Source organism: Oryx dammah, unplaced genomic scaffold, assembly GCF_014754425.2.
Source record: "Oryx dammah isolate SB20612 unplaced genomic scaffold, SCBI_Odam_1.1 HiC_scaffold_28, whole genome shotgun sequence".
Taxonomy (NCBI): domain Eukaryota; kingdom Metazoa; phylum Chordata; class Mammalia; order Artiodactyla; family Bovidae; genus Oryx; species Oryx dammah.
The window spans coordinates 26365567-26384963 of record NW_024070212.1 but is presented as its reverse complement, the minus strand read 5'-3'; the positions used below and the strand labels follow the sequence as shown (position 1 = coordinate 26384963).

Here is a 19397-nt window from a genome sequence, read left to right as displayed (position 1 = left end):
ACACGCTCATGTGTGTCCCTCTTGGTGTCATTTGTCCTTAGAGAAAAAGCACACACACGCACACACACAGAGACACACAGACGCATGCGCACACACACACACACACGCTCATGTGTGTCCCTCTTGGTGTCATTTGTCCTTAGAGAAAAAGCACACACACACACACGCACACAGAGACACACAGACGCACGCACACAGAGATGCACAGACGTACGCACACAGAGACACACACACGCACGCACACACACGCACGTACACAGAGACGCCCAGACGCGCACACACACATGCACGCACACACACACGCTCATGTGTGTCCCTCTTGGTGTCATTTGTCCTTAGAGAAAAAGCTCACACACACACACGCACACAGAGACACACAGACGCACGCACACAGAGATGCACAGATGCACGCACACAGACGCACACACACACACGCACGCACACACACACATGCTCATGTGTGTCCCTCTTGGTGTCATTTGTCCTTAAAGAAAAAGCACACACACAGACGCACACACACAGAGACACACAGACGCTCACACAGACATACAGACACGGAGACACACAGACGCACACACACAGAGACACAGATGCACGCACACACGCACGCGCACACACACAGAGACATACAGACACACGCACACACAGACGCACAGATGCATACACACAGAGACACACAGACGCAGGCACACAGAGACGCACGCACACACACAGACATACAGACACACACACACAGAGACAGACAGACACACACAGAGACAGACGCACACACACACACACACACGCTCATGTGTGTACCTCTTGGTGTCATTTGTCCTTAGAGAAAACACGCACGCACACACACACACACAGAGACAGACGCACGCACACACACGCACGCACACACACGCTCATGTGTGTCTCTCTTGGTGTCATTTGTCCTAGCTTTTGTCTGTTTCTGTGGGTGCCTTGAGTTCATCTAGAACCTATGAGAATGACTTTTAGTTTCGAATTTGTAGGAAAGAGAAATAAGTGATTCTCTTGGCTTAGAGTCTCTTTTCTTCTCTTGTCCAAAGGTGTAGGGTTGACAGTGTGTCCCAGATATTTTGGGGCAGACTGAAGCTTAAGTGTTCTGCTCTGTTGTCCCAATAAAATAATGTCCTAGAAAATAAGTTTAGGCAAATTATAATCAAATCAAATCAGTAATCCTACAATGAAATGTACCTGATCTACAGAAATTATAAAATTCACAATATTAGACTTTGGAAAAATATGACCACTGTTGAGAGAGGAGTGGCAGTCTTTGTTTGGGTCTTAGAGTACCAGAAAGAAAATAGTAAGTAGGGAATAAAGATCAACTTATTCCTCACAGTGAGGGTGGCAGTGGGTGGGGATTGGCACAGTGTGTGTGTGTGTGTATCTGCAGAATTTTCTTAAATTCAAGATGAAATTCATAACATGTTTTGATGAGGGTTAATTAATGTGATATAAATGTGCTAGCTGATTATCTTTCATGTTTTTTCAGGGAAAGAAATAGAGAGAGGCACAAGTCACCCCGGAATAAAGATGGCAGAGGGTCAGAAAAATCTGTCACCATTCAAGCTCCCACTGGAGAGCCCCTGTTGGCAAATGATTCTGCTCGGACAGAGGAAGCTCAGGTAAGGATCAAAGGCAGTCTGTAAGTACACTGCCGCTTGATCAGGCTTCTTTTCTGTAAATGTTTTCCTAAGTCGTGTTGCCACAGGTTCTCTTGGGTTTTTATCTTTATTTTTCTAGCATGTTAATTAGTTTATCTATGTCCCGTGGTTTCTTGTTGGTCTAAGAACAGCTTGTCCTGCTATTGGCCAGCTTGAGGATTATTCTGAAGTGTGATTGGTTGGCTTGCTTGGAATGGTGTTGAAAAGAAGCCAGCAAGGGCTGATGACAGGACAGAGACAGGAAAGTTGCAGGCTATGGGCTCTGGAGACTCATTCCAAAGCAGAACAGTATAGAAGAGAAGGAAGCTCGCTTTCCAGAGCCCCTAAGTCATGTTGGGAAGGGGAGCAGAGAAGTTAGGACAGCCCAGATGGAGCCTCACCAGCCCAGAGGCCACACACTTAGGTGCCTGATAGGGAAATAGAAGTGAGTGAAACAGGCCCTGGGTTACACAGAAGAGCAAAAATATATCAGGCTTGCTTGGGGATAAATAGCAATCTGTATGGTACATCAGCGTCAGGGCTGTAGCATGGAATGATGGAGTCTGGCACCTGGAGAATATATTTCTTCTGTCAAAGGAGTGGCAGCTTCTCAGCTGTGAATGTTTATAACTGTGCAAGAATGCAGGAATTCAGTATTCCTGGGTCTTATAATATTTAAGAAAAGCTGGAAATTAGGATTTAATGTGAAATCACCCAATTTTAAGATTTTTTTTTTCCGATGTGGACTATTTTTAAAGTTTTTTTTTTTTTAATTGAATTTGTCTTGATGCTGTTTCTGTTTTATGTTTTGGTTTTTTGGCTGCAAGGCATATGGGATCCTAGCTACCAAAACAGGGGTCAAAGCTGTACCTCTTGGGTTAGAAGGCGAGGTCTTACCTACTGGACTGTCAGGGAAGTCCCCAACTCACCCAGTTTTAAAGTATTGTCTATTTGTTAATAAAAAACAACAACAACATTGTGTTCTTCTCTCTGGGTTCCAACTGTCTCACAGTCCAGTTGATTTAAACAAACATCTGAGTTATACTCAGAAACATGTTTGCATACTCTCCTGAAGTATATGCATGTCCAGCCTTGGCCCCCAATAAACGAATGGCTGCCTGCACAGCTGTAAAGATACAGATAAGCATGTATCTGTCTGTTCTTACAAGTACAGACAGATATGCATTGGTAAGCAGATATATGGACTGAAATTGGAATTCTTCAGAGCACAGGCGATGTTGTTAGAAGCCAAAGCTGCTGTTGTGGTTGAATATGGCGTTTGTTCAGTGATAAGTAAATGACTTTAGTCCTGACTGTTGCACTGCCTGCCTTGGCTCTGGGACAGTCATAGGGATCGAGAGCCAGAGGGCCAGAGGAGTGCTTGAATGGATTGGGCTAGTCCTAAGACTGGACCCCCCTTACGTGCCACAGGGGCCAGTTTCTTGGATGAATTCACAGGTGCTGGTGGCCCATAGTGAAGGCATTTCATCTGTCATGTCTACATCTTGTAGCTCACTCTGAAGTTACATTCAGGGAAAAGCACTGAGGGGGGCATTTGGGGGCCGTACTTCTCAGCACCTATGTGACTTTGGGCATGTCCAACCTTTCTGGGCCTCATTTCCTTCACTGAAAATCTTGGGGATTGAGTTAGAGAGTCTGAGATCCTTTCTATTCTGAGAACCTCAAGCTTGGGAAGACCTTAGACATCTTCATTTGGGGGCACAAGTGTGCACACATTATTAAAATGGACAGGGCATTTAGTTAGCAACTCTTTGGCAGGAAAAAGGATGAGTAACCAAATCAGCAGTGTCAACCAAATTACCACAACACCAGAGATCATTATTTCAATACTGATCATCGATTGAATGTTAGGCCCAATGCAAAACAGGGGATCCAATATTTGCCTTCACTAAGAGTGTAACAAAATAACTTATTTTATTAAACTGTTGGCTTCCCAGGTGGCTCAGTGGTAAAGAATTCACCTGCAATGCAGGAGATGCAGGTTTGATCCCTGGGTCGGGAAGATCCCCTGGAGAAGGAAACGGCAACCCACTCTAGTATTCTTGCCTGGAAAATCCCATGGACAGAGGAGCTTGGTGGGCTACAGTCTATGGGGTCGCAACTAAATAAGAACAGACTCACCTTAGGTTAAAGCAAGTTGGCCATCTTTGAATGTGTAGCCGTTTCTTCCCATGCTTGTGATTTTTTTCCTTTTACAGAATTGAAGTAAATTTACCCAGAGATATGAATAGATCTTAAGTGTATAATTCAAGAAGTTGTAACAGCTGATTAAGTCCATATAACCCGCACTGCTATTAAAATGTATATTTCTATTACTCTAGAAAGTTCTCGTTATGTTTTCCCAGTCAATCCCTGCCCCTAGCCCCCTCCAAGGCAAGCCTTGCTTTGATTCAATTGCTGTAGATTAGTTTTGCCTGTTTTAGAATTTAATGTAATTGGATTCACATTTTTTTGTTTTGGACCCTTTTTCACTCAGCATCATAACTTTGAGATTTATCCATGTTTTGCTATATTTCAGCAATAGTGTTCTAGTGTATGCATATACTACAGTTTGTTTTCCATTCTTCTTCCTATGGATAGACATTTGAGTTGCATCATTTTGGGCTATTATGAAAATAGAACTATTAAGAACATTCTTGCACAAACCTTTTTGTGGACATATGTTTTCATTTATTTGGGGTAAAAACCTGGAAGTGGAATTACTGGGGCTATCCAGTTAAGTGTAAAGTCACGTTTGTATGAGACTGCCAGACCAGTTTTCAAGAGTGATTATACCGTCTGTACTTCCACCAGCAAGGAGAGAATAGAGGTTGCTTCTGGCTGTGATCTTAAATAACAACTTCTCTCTTAGTACATGATACTTGTAACTTTCTGAGTCAAAGAACTGTTCATAGGTTCAGATCTTTACTGCCACCACTACTGTTTCTTTCTGTAGCCTATGCATTTCATGAATCATATTTATTTATTGTTGCTAGATTTGAGGTTATCGTTTAGCTGGGAGATCTCTAGCTTGCTGATTCAGCTATTAACTTAGACTAGATTTTTTGAAATTGGTATCTTATGCGTTAATTTCACCCAGCTTACCACCATATCTGACTGTTTTTTCCAACTTAAATCATATACACAAATTTATGAGGCAAACCCCTTTGGACCCAGTGTGGCTTTTCATCGTCTTCTTGCTCTGTTGTTGCTTTGGAATGGAGTCGTCGTTGCCAGAGAAATAGCAAAACTGTTTAAAACCCTGACAACTGGATCGTGTTAAGTGAGGAGACAATTGCTCCAAACAACCACAGACTTTAAAAAGCAAGTGAAAGCAAGATAGTAAAAGACACGCATTCTAGTAATCTTGGTATTTTGTAAAGTTTATTTTTATTTATTTACTTATTTGGCTGCACTGGGTCTTAGTTGCAGCACACGGACCTTCCATCTTTGCCGCGGCCTGCGTGATCTTTAGTTGTGGCATGTGGGATCTAGTTTGCTGACCAGGGATCAAACCTGGGTCTCCTGCACTGGGAGCATAGAGTCTTAGCCCCTGCACCACCAGGGAGGTCTCAGTCTCAGTATTTTTATACCTTTGATGCTCAATTTGTCACAGGAACTTGTGTTTAAGAAGGAATCTTTGAGCTGTCTGGGCCATCGATACTAGAATCTGTTTTGCTTGTTCAATGAGAAATATCAGAGAGTGCTTGATACTTATTAAATGGGTCTTAAAAAACATTGTTCTTGCCTGGAGAATCCCAGGGACAGGGGAGCCTGGTGGGCTGCCATCTATGGGTTGCACAGAGTCGGACACGACTAAAGTGACTTAGCAAAAACATTATGGAGGTTTAAAAAAATGTGTGTACCAACTACAGGCAGGCTTTGATTTGTACATAACCATGTAAGTTCCCTCCTGTGCAAGATCTTCACTCCTCAGAGCTCCTGGAGGGCACAGACTACATATTACTCCCCACTTCTGAGAGAGAGACTTTGTAAGCCTTGATAGCCCAGTCGTGAATCCAGAAGGAAATGCAGAAGGTTTTCTCCTTGGGCTGTAGGTGAACTTGCACACAATTTTCTAACAGCAGATTGTCTATCACCAAGCCTCTCAAGAATTCCAACATGGTGGGTGATAGTCACTGTTGTAATAATAAATCACCCAACAAACAGGTTAAGTTATGTTTTTTTCTGTTGAAAAAGGTAAATATACGGTATAGTTTACAAAACTTCAAGCAAAATTGTCATAGTTAAAACAGGGATTATTTAAAGAGTTATTTAAAGATGAACGACTTCATCTCCCAGAAAGCCTATGTGTGTATCTCAGGCTTCGTTTCCCAGGAAGCCCACACGTGTGGATTGTGGTTGAGGAAGGTGGGCTCTCCTGTCCCTCGTGCTTCTGTGGACTTTGTGGCTTTAACATGCAGTGTGCCATGTGGCCATCTGTCCTCACTGTTCTCTCCCCATCAGGATGACAACTGGGGCGAGACCACCACAGCCATCACTGGCACATCGGAGCACAGCATCTCACAGGAGGACATTGCCCGCATCAGCAAGGACATGGAGGACAGCGTGGGCCTGGACTGTAGGCGCTACCTGGGGCTCACCGTGGCTGCGGTGCTCGGACTCCTGGTCTTCCTCACCCCCATCGCCTTCATTCTGCTGCCCCCCATCTTGTGGCGGGATGAGCTGGAGCCTTGCGGCACCATCTGCGAGGGACTCTTCATCTCTGTGGCATTCAAGCTCCTCATTCTGCTCATCGGGACCTGGGCTCTGTTTTTCCGCAAGCAGAGAGCTGACATGCCGCGGATCTTTGTGTTCCGTGCCCTCCTGTTGGTCCTCATCTTTCTCTTCGTGGTCTCCTATTGGCTTTTTTACGGGGTCCGCATTTTGGACTCGCGGGACCGAAATTACCAGGGCATCGTGCAATATGCCGTCTCTCTTGTGGATGCACTCCTCTTCATCCACTACCTGGCCGTCGTCCTGCTAGAGCTCAGACAGCTGCAGCCCATGTTCACGCTGCAGGTGGTCCGCTCCACCGATGGCGAATCCCGCTTCTACAGCTTGGGACACCTGAGGTGAGGGGGCTCTTGCGGGGGCGGAAAGGAGCACTGCTGTTTTGCTAGAAGACAGTTAAGTCTACAGCAAGTGAGGGATGTTGCCAGGTGCCAAGAGCAAGACCAGGGTCTGACCTTTTTTTCAGGTTTTGGGAGGAGCTGTGTGTGTATATGTGTGTGTGGAGGAGGAAATTCACGTACATTGACTTCACTGAATTCTGGATGGCATGTTACAGGGACTGGCTGTCTTCCAGGTTGGAGTTTTGTTGGGCCTGTTTCCAAAATTGTTCACAGCTCTTAAAAATGATGGAGAAAGGAAGCCTTAGTGATGGCTGCTGACCCTGCCCCCAAAATCAGCCTGTGAATGGTGGAGTGATCAACAGTTTTGTTCATAATTGTACATCTGGTTTACCGTGTTGTCCCAGTGGAATTATTAATCATTCCTTTCTCCCCCACTCTCAGAGGTTTCCTGATTTGGGCAATAAATTATATGGTCACCCTAGTGACCTTCCAGTAAAGAATCAGGTGTAGATTAGAGACGCTAAACTTGTAGGAGTTGAAAATGTATACATGAGAAAAAACTAGAAACACTTTAAGATGTCATATTTGAAATCTGTACACAAAATGTAATTATTTTGTGATTAACGAAAAGAGTGATCATCATTATTTATTGTATTCAGTGTTCTGTTTTGCTTTGTTTTTATGTACCTTGAGATAAGCACATCGTATAGAATGTCTTCAGAGAGCTCATCTATATTTCAGATGAGGAAACAGGGCTTTAGGGATTTTAAGTAATTTATACAAAAGAACATGGCTAGCTTTGTGCAGAATCCATGAAGCCAGGCCTGCGTTAATGTCCTCATTATAGCATTTCTCACGTTGTGTCACTGGCCTGTTTTTCTGTTTTCTTCCACAAACTGTGGGCTCCGGAGGACAGGTGCTGCATTTTACTCCTCTTTGCATCCTCAGTGCCTGACCTAGAGCCTGGCACACGATTGGCACCCAGATGGTTACAGGTGAGAGAACAATCTGAGATGTCTGACGTTGTCTTCTCATAGGGCTCTCCTGCCTCCTCGGGCAATATATGTCAATGTGTTTATCTGCTGGCATATGGTATGTGCTTTGTTGACGGTAGCTATCATTGCAGAGCAGCCAAGATGGCAAGGGCACCTTAGTGGGGATCAGAACAATGATCTGTTGTCATATTTTTGGCTGGGGCTGGGGGAGGTGGCCTAACTCTGGTTTGGAGTCAGTTATACTGCCAGACCATCTCGGTATTGGCATGGATCTGTCATCCCTCTGGCTTAGCTCATACCACTCGAGGACTGGGTGGTTCAGCAGTTGAGGACTGTGCCACCTTGACCAGTCCTTGGAGGGAATCAGTGTCTGATTCCCATGCTTGGCACTGCAAAGCCAGGTGTATCGAGTGCTTCATGGGTGCCCGTGGAGCTCTGAAGGCAAGTAAGCCACTGCTGCTTATTCATCCCAGACAGCTTTCTTCCCCCGTATTTTACACCGGAGAATGATCAGCAGGCTTGTATTAAACGTCTGCTGTGTGCAGAGCTCCAGTGGCACAGGATCGCTGCCTCCCAAGCTTTGTCCCAAAACTCCTTGGAGACAGACCAGTGGATAGTTGCTGACACAGGCCTTGGAATGGGTGAGAACCCAAGAGGAGGAGGGCACTTCAGTCAGTGACAGCAATAAAGCCCAACCCCACATCTGTCTCAGGAATGGACAGGTTTAGCCCGAATCAGGAGGGTGGAGAGAAATCCAGCTCTGGTAACAGAGAGAGAAGTGACATTTGCAACTCTGTAAGTGTCAGTAGCTGGGACACTGGCCCATAGTGAGTCTGCCATGGTTTTGAGTTTTGGCTCGGCCCTAGCTGTGTGAATCCCCCCTGCAGAGGTGGAAAAGGGAAGAAGGGTGACTTCTCATTTTAAGTAGTCCATGCAGTGGGGCTGACTTCCTCCAGGGGCTTCCATGCTCCAACACTGCTTGCTCTGCATGCTGGGCCAGGGTGGGAGCGGGGAGGGGACACACAAAACGGCCCCAGGACGCGCGGCGTGGTGTGTTCAGACAGTTGTGGGTGGTGCTGGTTCCTTACCACCGGGAGGCAGGGCTGGGTGTTCTCTGTGGCCCAGGGCTTGTCATAGACGCCTCAGAGTTGTCCTCACCATGACCAGCAGCTGCCCCGTCCATACTGGGTAACCTTGAAGCCTCTCTCCCCAGCTCCCCCAGAAGACAGAAGGTGGCCTGAGCTGGCCCCGTATCTTCCTTCTGACTCCTCCTCAGGACCATAGGTTTTCCTCCTCTCCTGCTTTCATAAGGACCCCCTTGTCCCTTGTGTGGAGACCCTGGTTGTGGGGTGGAAAGATGGCCAGGGAAGGAGAGGCGTCTCCACTCACAGAGCTCTCAGGTGGGCCTGGCTGCCCATGAGACAGTCAGGCTGTGAGATCTGGGACAGATTTGGCATCCATCTCTCCCCGCTGGCCTGAGTGGGCCCGTCACCTGCCGAGCCTTGGGCTAAATCTGGTCTAAACCCAGCAGTGACTGGAAGAGTCACTGGGCCAGAAATAGAACTTCTGAGCTCTTTTGTCAAGTGTAGAAAGAGACAAGAGGGAAAGGGCAGTTGGAACAGACAAAGAGCAGGTCCTGGGGAGCAGACTAGCAGGTCGTCAAAATCAGGAATCAGGATGGCCCGCCCTCTGTTATGTAAGTTCCTCCCCCAGCAGCGACCTGTTGGGCTGAAGTGCAGAGCGATGGCAGGGGTTTTTGTTGCTTGTTTTCAGGCAGTTTTAGAGAGTCGGTGGAGGTATTTTAGAAAACTGTCAGAAGAATGCCTCATCTTTAGTGTCTTAAAGAAAATCCCTGTCTCCTTAGCTCTCATAAAAGTTACTTTTAGGAGCCTTCCTTGTTGGCTGGAATGGCTTTTGGGGGCTTATTTGAAAACTTTCAGAAACGGAAAAGGTTCCTGTTGTGCAAAGGGAAATACCAAAGGAGATTAAGATACTTCTAACCTTTGCCCAGTGCTGCAGGGGTTAACGGGGCTTTTCAGATGTCTTCCCTTCCCCTCCTTGCTACCATTGGGGTGGGGGCAGGTGCTGTGGTGATGTCACCTTTTATAGTTGAGGGCCCCAAGCCATAGGTTCGGGCCATACTTGAGGCCTCAAGGAATCAGCATTTTCTGTGCCTCACACCCCATCCCCATGTTCTCCACAGCATCCTGGGGTTTCAACACATTGTAATTCTACATGCTTCATGTGTTTTCCTGGCCACATGCTCACAGTGAGTTACTCACTTTTCCAGGATTTCACCAAACACTTTTTTTTTTTTTTTAAGAATTTGTAAAATATTTATTAGGCTGTGCCAGGTCTTAATTGCAGCACGAGGGGTCTTTGATCTTCACGGTGGCATGCAGAATCTTCCTTAGCCATGGCATTCGAACTCTTAGTTTTGTCATGTGGGATCTGGTTCTCCGACCAGAGGTGGAACCTGGGCCCCCTGTACTGGGAGCATGGAGTCCTAATCACTGGACCACCAGGGAAGTCCCCTGTCACTGGATTTTGATCTGACTATATATGGAGAGAAACCCAGGAGAAAAGAGACTTGAAGTGATGTTTAGTGATCCTCATTAGTGATTTCCCAGTTTTGAAATCTTTAAAGGTAAATACTGTGACTGTTCGAGCATAGCAGCTAGTACAATTGACTGACTGAATCCAAGTGGCAGAGTAAAGCAACAGCAGTGGAAACCTTAGCAGTGAGCAGTGACATAGTCCTTGCCATACGCTAGGCACCTTCTGAACTCTTACCATGTAAGTCATTTAATCATCACAGCAGCCCTGCAAGGTAGGTATGTTTTCCCCATGTTCAGATGGGGAAACTGAGGCTTGGAGGAGTTACACAGGTTGTCTATGGCCATACAGTTTGTAATTGTGAGAGGCAGGGTTTGAGCCCAGGCTGGTTCCAGGATGATCTTAAGCATTTCACCATGGTGCCCAGGAACATATGTGTTCATGTTCACTGCTTTAAGAATGCATGAGTGAAAATTTTAAGCATTTTATGAGTGCTTACTGTGAGCCGAGCTGAGTGCTAGCTATTTTTATACACATTATTCTATCTCATTTAAATCATAGCTTCAGGGCTGCACAGGAAGTGATGAAGAGCACTGTCAGAGATGGCTGGCTCCCACTCTGTAGTCATTCCTTAGCCCCATTGGTTCTTTCATTCAAGCAGTCAGCAAGCAAACCTCTGCCTTATTACCACAGTAATAAGTAGGTTTGAGCCTTTGGTCAAACCTTTTGAACGTTCTGTTTGTCATATATCGCAAAGAACACCTCTTTTATTTGTTGCTGTTAAAACTACCCCAAAACTTCCTAGTTTTGGCAACATTACTTTATTATTTCTCATAGTTCTGTGGGCAGGGCTCAGCCGGGCAGTTCTTTGGCTGGTCTGGCTGGTGGTCCCTGTGTGATTGCAGTCCTGTGGTGAGTCAGCTGGGATTGGGCTGCTTTCCTGTCCAGGTTCTTCTGTGGTTCTCCTCTTCCCCAGAGGGCCTTCCCCCTGGGGAACAGTTTCTTCATTAGTGTACTGCAGCGTCTCAGGGCTCCTAAGCAGAAGTTCTCAGGCCTGTTAAGCCTTAGCCTGGAACCCAACCAGTACCTTGCGTTGCATTCTCTTCTTAGAGCAAGTCAAAGCCCCAGCCCAGATTTAAGGAGCAAGGACTGCACAAGTTAGGGACTTTTGGAAGGGTTGGTCCGTTAGGGTCCATGGTGTGGCAGGCTCCCAAGACAACCTCAGGCTCTCATTTTCAGAGCCTGCATATACTTACAGTTCTAAAAAGTTTAATTATTGACTACAATTCCTCCCAGAGTCCAGAAGTAACATATTTTACATCAGAGAAAGAGCTGCTGTACGGAGGTCATGTGAACATCAATGGAGGGTGATAGCTGATAGTCATAAGCAAGGAGAAAGACACAGAAGCCACGAAAGCAGAGTTAACTCTCATCTTGGTCTTCTGGGAAACTTGTCTATTCACAGTGACGCGCTGTGTGAGATACTCAGATTGGTGAAGCTCCATTGTACCTAATCCAGCCAGCCGGGTTTTTTTTTAACTGAATGTTTCATTCATTGAGACCAAGAGTACCTTATAAATTGGCATTGACTGTGGACCTTTTAATCAAAAGTCTGGTTACTGCTCACAGAACCACTCATGCATTAGAAGAAATGATTCTTGGATTGATTTTCAAACAGTGGAAATTTATGATTGTGCGTGGTCGCAGCATGGTGTTAGTTTTTTATAGACTGAATATGTTCCCTCCAAAATTCATAGCTATAAATGAGAAAGCAAGGAACATGTATTTGAGCAATGAAGAAAAGGTGATCTCTGTAATAAAATGGCAAAGAACTTCGTGGGATTATGTTTCTGTTCTAGTGTTTTGTGGAAGGTAGAACTTACAAGCAATGAAATTGGGTTTTTTAGCTGAAGAGATTTCTAAGCAAACTATGGAAGGTACAGCTTGAGTCCTCCTTATTCCTTATTTTAAAATGAAGAAGAGAGAGGAATTGAAGAAGTAATTGTTGAGCAAAAGGTAACCAGAACTTGAAGATTTGAAAGATTCTCAGCTTATCCATATTGCAAAAAAATGAGGAAGCAGGTACTAAAGAGACCACCAACAGGTGCCTGACAGCCGTTTGATAAGGAGATTAGTCTAGGTGTGAACCAGGGGTGGAGTCAGTCATCTCAGCAGAAGCCAGGAATAAAGGCGGGATTATACCAGTAGAGACACTGTCACCTGAGACTAAAGGAAACAGAAAGTGCTGTAAAACGAGGGAATGCTGTGAATATGCCTTATCCTTCAGGAAAAGAGAATGACTCCAGAGGTGATTCAGGATCATCACTCCTCCACAGGCTCAGGGGCAAGGCCGCTTCCTTCCTGGATTCAGACGATGGTCCCCTGCCTTGGTTTCAGTGGGCCTGGTTCCATTGGCAGGGCCAGGCCACAGAGCCTTAGGAGGGTGATGGGCCGCCCCAGTGGGCCCCAGGGACAAAATGTTAACCCAAAGAGGATCATTCTCGAATGTTAAGATCTGATGGAATTTACCTTGCTAGGTTTTGGACTTGCTTAGGACCCATCACCCCTTCCTTCTTTCCAGTTTTGTCTTTCTGGAATGGGAATATCTCTCTTGTGCCTGATTCACCGTGAAATTTTGGAAATGCATAACTTGTGTGATTTCATAGTTCACAGCTGGGGAGGAATTTTGCCTCGAGTCCCATCCATATCTGATTAGATGAGATTTTGGACTTTACACTTAGAGTTGATGCTGGAATAATTTCTGAGTTTGGGAATTGTGGGGATGGAATGAATGTGCTTATGTGCTTTGCATGCAAGAAGGACATGAATTTGGAGGAATCAGAGATGGAATGTTATAGGCTGAATTGCGTACCCCCAGATCCATACGTTGAGGGACTTCCTTGATGGCTCAGCAGTAAAGAATCTGCCTGCAATGCAGGAGATGTGGGTTCAGTCCCTAGGTGGGGAAGATTCCCTGGAGGAGGAAATGGCAACCCACTCTAGTATTCGTGCCTGAAAAATCCCCTGGGCAGAGGAGCCTGGCGGGCTACAGTTCCAAGGGTCTTAAAGAGCTGGACACAACTGAGTAACTGAACACACATACAAATACATAGGTTGAAGCTCTAAACCCCAGCTTGGCTGTATTTGGAGTTAGGACCTCTAAAGAAGTAATTAAGGTTAAGGGAGGTCATCGGTCTTGTAAATTAGTGTCCTTATAAGAAGCACCAGAGATCTTACCTGTGTGCGTTCTCTCCTGGTGCATGGCGACTGGGGAAAGACCATATGAGAGCATAGTGAGAAGGCAGCCATCTGCAAGCCAGGGAGAGTCTTCAGCAGAAATTGAATTGGCTAGACCTTGAACTTGACTTTGAGGCTCCAGATCTGTAGGAAAAGAAGTTTCTATTGTTTAAGCCACCCAATCTGTGGTAGCTGAGCTAAGGACGGGAACATTCCCCATACTGTTGACCTTTGACCCCAAGGCCCCAGGAAACCACAAATGAGTGCGCATAGCCTGACCCCGTGAAACAGAGCTCCTGTTGTCCTCTCTCCAGCTCACGCCTGCTTCCTCTTAGCTTGAGTAGGGGGCCTTGTTTCTCTCCATGGCACTTTGGCTTTCCAGTTAGAGGTGAGAAAGGGAGAGTCTCCTAGGGAGGTTAAGGTTATTTCAGGGTTTATCTAGCTCCACTGGAAATCTTATGTCTGTGATTCTGGGTCAAATAATATCAAAACCGGTGATTACACTGCTGATGAGGCTTGGTTGTCGTGCTGGGCTGTGGACCCCTCCCTTCCATATGCAAGACCAGCACCAGCTGTCTGCGAGCCTGGCTCCATCACCTTTGAAGTTGGGAGTGTTTTTAAATGACCACCAGAGGTCTTGGTTCATGATTTTTATGGCTGTGGCTTCGCACGCAGTCTCATTTTTAGAAATATACCTTCTTGTGTAACTGCTCTTCAGTAAAGAGAGTCGTAGTCCCCGTCCCCACTCCCTGAGGACACAAAGGGTAGGAACAAGGAAGAGCGGAAGAGCAGAGTGTCAGGTTTTGCTCAGTGTCTGCTCTGCTGTGGGAGAATTTGGAAGGTGGGCCCAGAGCTGCCGTTTGTGGTTTGGCCCCGTGGTGCCTGTTAAAAGTGGCTTTAATGAGAGTGTAAGGTGCTGGACACTGTGAGCCTGTGTTTGCTCAGCTGCCTGCTGGCAGCAGCCACAGCTGGGAAGGCTGCCCTCTCACGGCATCTGCCCACAAGCCCTGCTCCAAGGCAGAGCGGACAGGCCGGAGCTCGGGACGTGACCCTGGTTTCTACCGTCTCCCCAGGGGCCCTGGGCGGCTGGTGGCGGGTCCACACTGGAATGGTGTGTGGTCTGTTTTCCAGGGACTCGCCCGCGGCCAGCCCAGCATTCTTCATGCCTCCTCCACAGACCAGTGGGTGTGGCTTGGTGCAGTATATGTGCTGTGCTAGCAGCACTTGAGGGCAAGTGGACAGGACTCTGTCCCTGCCCTGCTCTGTCCTGGGCTCGGTTAGTCTCTGTAAGTAGAGATCCACTGGCGAGGCCTGTTGCCCTTGGGCTCCAGATCTTTCCATGTGAGCACCTGCGGTTCTTCTTAGGGCCAGAGGTACCCGAGTCAAGGGGTGTGAGGCTGGATAAGAGTGGGCCAGCTGAGCTGCTCTCAGTCCTGATCTAAATCTGCTTTTCAAGGCACCCAGAACAGGTGGTCGTCTTTGATGTTTATCTGGTGTGATTCAGCTCAGTGATTTAAAGCTTGGAAGGCAGGGTTCCCTTCGCAGGCATGGCAGGTGCAGCCCAGGTTGGACCCTTGGGAGGTGACAGTGCACTGGGGCTTGTGCCCTGGCCTGGAAGTGGGCTGCAAGCTCTCTGGGCAGATGTAGCCGTAGCCAAGCCTGTCACTTGACGGGAAGCACAGCTCCCCCCAAGTGCGGGGGTCCGCCAGCATCTTTCTGTTGTGGGACAGTCAGCCGTGACTGGATCATCCCCTAGGTGGGGACTCTCATCAGCGGTGTCAGCTAGCTCAGAGCCTCCCGGTGATCGCGGTGTTCCAGCCTAGACGGATGCCATGCGTCTGGTTGTTTAGTTCCTGTGACTAGGTGGACCAGGGTGCTGCATGAAGCTGTCAGCCACTTCTGTGCTCACGGCTCCTCCCAGTGCTGACGGTGTGATCTCCTCTGAGCTGGTTCTTTGTGGCTTTCCTTGTTTTATTAGAGAGGATGTTTCCCAGGTTACACTTTCTTAGCAGGAACTTAAAGGAGGATGTTACAGGAAGGAGTGACCCCCTTCTAGGGCCCAAGAGTGGGCTTTTGTCTAACACTCAGGAATGAATCGTCCAAGGAGACACACGAGCTGACAAAGCAAGAGACTTTATTGGGAACGGGCACCCAAGTGGAGAGTAGTAGGGTGAGGGAACCCAGGAGAACTGCTCTGCCACGTGGCTTGCAGTCTCGGTTTTATGGTGATGGGATTAGTTTCCAGGTTTTCTTTGGCCAGTCATTCTGACTCAAGGTTCTTCCTGGTGGCTTATCCATTGCTCAGCCAAGATGGATCCCAGCGAGAAGGATTCTGGGAGGTGGTTGGACATGAGGTGTCTCCATTTGACCTTTCCTGAACTTTTCCGCTTGGTGGTGGCTTATTAGTTCTGTGTTCCTTACCAAGATCTCCTGTCGTAAAATAACTCACCCACATGGTTACTATGGTGCTTGGCCAGGGTGGGCAGTTTCAGTTAGTGTGCTTCCCTTAACAGAGACAGTAAAGGGCCTGAAGTGCCCTGAGTGCCCTCCAAACTGCACGTTCATTTCACCTCCTTCCTCCTGGAAGTAGCTATCCTGGTTTCTGGTTGCAGTTTGCTGGCTTTCAGTGGGATCTCCTGCAGGGCTTGTCTGCAGCCGGTGCTCAAAGCCTCATCCAGGGACACCTGCCAGTTTGCAGATCTCGATTCAGAAAATGTGGTCACTGTAGCCGAGGTTCAAGCAGGCCTGGGTCACTGGGGAATCCATGTCGCCTAGGGAACGGCCGCCTCGGACCTCACCAGCAGGACAGGGATGCTGACCACTGTCCCCTCTCAGGATGGGCCTCACTTTGAGATCTCAAACGGCCATGTGCGTCCCCCCTGCTCCGTCATGACGAGGTCCCGGAAAGTCCTGCCTTTCTCCCACATCTTCCTGTATCCTAACCCAGACCTATCTGTGAACACAAGCAGATTCCAGTTTTTGCTGCTCCCTGTCCTCAGGTTCCAAGGTGATCATTGCCTGTTATTTACGTGGGACTTGTGTAGGCTACTGGCCCCAGTAGGACAAACATTCTAATTAAAGGGCAGGAGGGCCAGGAGGTATAAACACTTGTGTGTCCAGTTCTCAGCAGAAGAGGTGGCAGCAGCATTCAGGGGCAATTATATTTGCATCTCTGGGACTCACATGAATAAGTCCCAGCTTTACTGCAAACACTCCTAACTGTTGGTTGCATGGAAGTCAGTTTATCTCCCAAGTCCAGTGACACCCACACATCCAGGAAGCTGTCACCTTGTTGATTGTCCTGGGAAGAAGTAGCAATCAGGTCAAATCAAGGTCATCTGTTTCTCTCCCAGGGTGGGACTTTCCCAAAGAGCTGAATCAGTTTTCATTGTGGATCCTTCATTTTAGAGTTTTCTCAAAGACCCAATTCCAGCCTAAAATGTATTAAAGAGCAGGAGCTGGGGTGGCTGGGGTACCCAGGCTTCTTTACTGGCTGCATCCTCTGGGTCTTCACTGCTGGCTCACCCTCTCTACCACCTACCAACCTCTCCTTCCTCAGCCTCTCTGCTCACCTTCTCTCCTTTGCCATTCGTCCAGAGCCTCAGCCACCGTTAACCTTAGCCCTGCCTTGCTATCTACCTGCCTCCATACTTCTGTACTATACAGAAGTGTGTTCACTTCCATGGTGGCTGGCGTGCATGTGTGGTAAGTCATTTTAGTCGTATCCAATTCTTCGTGACCCTATGGACTGTAGCCCATGAGGCTTCTGTGTCCATGGGATTCTCCAGGCAAGAACACTGGAGTGGGTTGCCGTGCCCTCCTTCGGGGGCTCTTCCCCACCCAGGGATCGAACCTGCATCTCCTGCAGCTTCTGCATTGCAGGTGGATTCTTTATCATTGAGCCACCGAGGACCACAAACCATTTCCTGTGAGTTCTCGAGGTTAGAAATCCAAAATTGAGGTGTTGGCAGGGCCATGTTTTCTCTGCACCCAGAAAGAGGCCTCCCTCGCTCCTCCTGGCTTCCGGCAGCTGCCTGCAGTCCTTAGTGCTCTTCCCCTGTAACCCCATTGCTCTTGTCGTAGCCTCTTAGGAGGATTGTGGAGCACCAGTCTGTTTGCCTGTGAAGCTTTCTTCCACAAGGTTTGACCATCATTCATCTTTTAAGACTCAGTTCAAAGACTTGGCTCTGCCTTCTCTGTGGATCTTCACCTGAAACACCTCCACTCAAATGCTCTGTCTCAGCCCTGGGTCACTCAATGTACTTACCTGTTCAGGTGGTTGTCATCATTGATGGGATTGTGAGCCCCATGAGGTGTCATTCACATCCATCCCAGAACTTGGGACTTAGCGGGTGTTCATAATTTCTATTAATACTTGCCTGTGGATGGAGTTGTGAAGGCTGGTCGTTAAGATCTTTCTGAATGTCAGTGTCTATAGTTGGCTGGTAGGATAATGAAAATTGACCCTGAAAGGGGGCTTTGCGGATTTCACTCTGTGGTCAGAACACTCTCTCTCCAGTGCCTTCCTGTTAGTGGGGTTTTGCTGTTGTTCAGTCACTAGGTCGTGTCTGACTCTTTGCAACCCCATGCACAGCACATCAGGCTCCCCCGTCCTTCACTGTCTCCTGGAGTTTGCTTAAATTCACATCCATTGAGTCATTGACTGGTTTGATCTCCTTGCTGTCCAAGGGACTCTCAAGCATCTTCTCCAGCACCACAGTCGGAAAGCATTATCAACAACAAAGCTAGCGTTTGTGTGGGGCAATAGCATGTAAGAAATGCTTTCTTGTTTTTCACACACTGGGAAAGCTGTTTTTGTTGACAAGCTAAAGGAAGCAATTAACATTTGAAAAGAGGTGGCTAAGGCTTCCCCACCTGACCCTGTCAGACCCTTTCTTTCTCTTTGCCCTGGGAAAAGATAAAGCTGCAAAGTGTGCCTCTGATGAGTGAGGGCTAAAGCCTTAATATTTCTGATTTTAATAGCATGTGCTAGATTAAGGAGATCAAACCAGTCCATCCTAAAGGAAATCAACCCTGAATATTCATTGGAAGGACTGATGCTGAAGCTGAAGCTCCAGTACTTTGGCCACCCGATGCCAAGAGCCAACTTATCAGAAAAGACCCTGATTCTAGGAAAGATTGAAGGCAGGAGGAAAGGGGACTACAGAGGATGAGATGGTTGGATGGCATCATTGACTCAATGGACGTGACTTTGAGCAAACTCCGGGTGATGGTGAAGGACAGGGAAGCCTGGCATGCTGCAGTCCATGGGGTCACAAAGAGTTGGACACAACTGAGCGACTGAACAAAAACAACAAGATTAATTGCGGAAGTCCCCGTCAAATCCAAGGAAAAGTGAATGAACAGGAAATAGACAACTCTGTACTGGGTGTGGGGGGCGGGGGGCAATGCTTTTTTTTACGTCTCAGACCCTTATCTGCAAAATAGGAAGGTTAAAAGGGAGGAGATTTATGTCCACAATTGTTTTCTTCTAGTATTTGTTGGACATTCACAAGAAAGAGGGGCTTGGGTGTGGAAGGAAGTTGAGGGGGTGGCGGGTGGAGCAGTGGGTCATTTTAGTACAGAGCTGAGAGTACATTTTCTTATCAAGCGTAGGCTGAATGATTTCTGGGGTATTTTAAAGAGCCGGTGCTTAGACTGGAAGTTGGGACTAGATGGACTCTGATTTCCCTTATTCTTGAGTCTATGATTGGGTGGGTGAACACTGAAACTCTCTTCACTTCTAAAATGTTGTGATTTGATGTAAATAGAGATTGAGTCATGCTTTTATGTCCAGGACTGGGGTAAATATTTTAGCCAACAAACAACCCTATCCCTCGCTACAAAATACTCATATTCCTTAGTAATATGCTAATGCT

The 19397-nt window shown here is 47.1% G+C and overlaps 1 protein-coding gene across 3 annotated transcripts in view; it reads left to right on the top strand.

Annotated features, from left to right (window-relative positions):
* The window catches only part of VANGL1 (VANGL planar cell polarity protein 1), a 60470-nt gene that overhangs the window by 18608 nt on the left and 22465 nt on the right, over positions 1 to 19397 (top strand). For all 3 annotated transcript variants that reach the window (XM_040230966.1, XM_040230964.1, XM_040230965.1), the window contains 2 exons: positions 1505 to 1637; positions 6123 to 6730. In XM_040230966.1, the coding sequence (XP_040086900.1) occupies positions 1505 to 1637; positions 6123 to 6730 (741 nt within the window). The remainder of the gene's footprint in view (positions 1 to 1504; positions 1638 to 6122; positions 6731 to 19397) is intronic.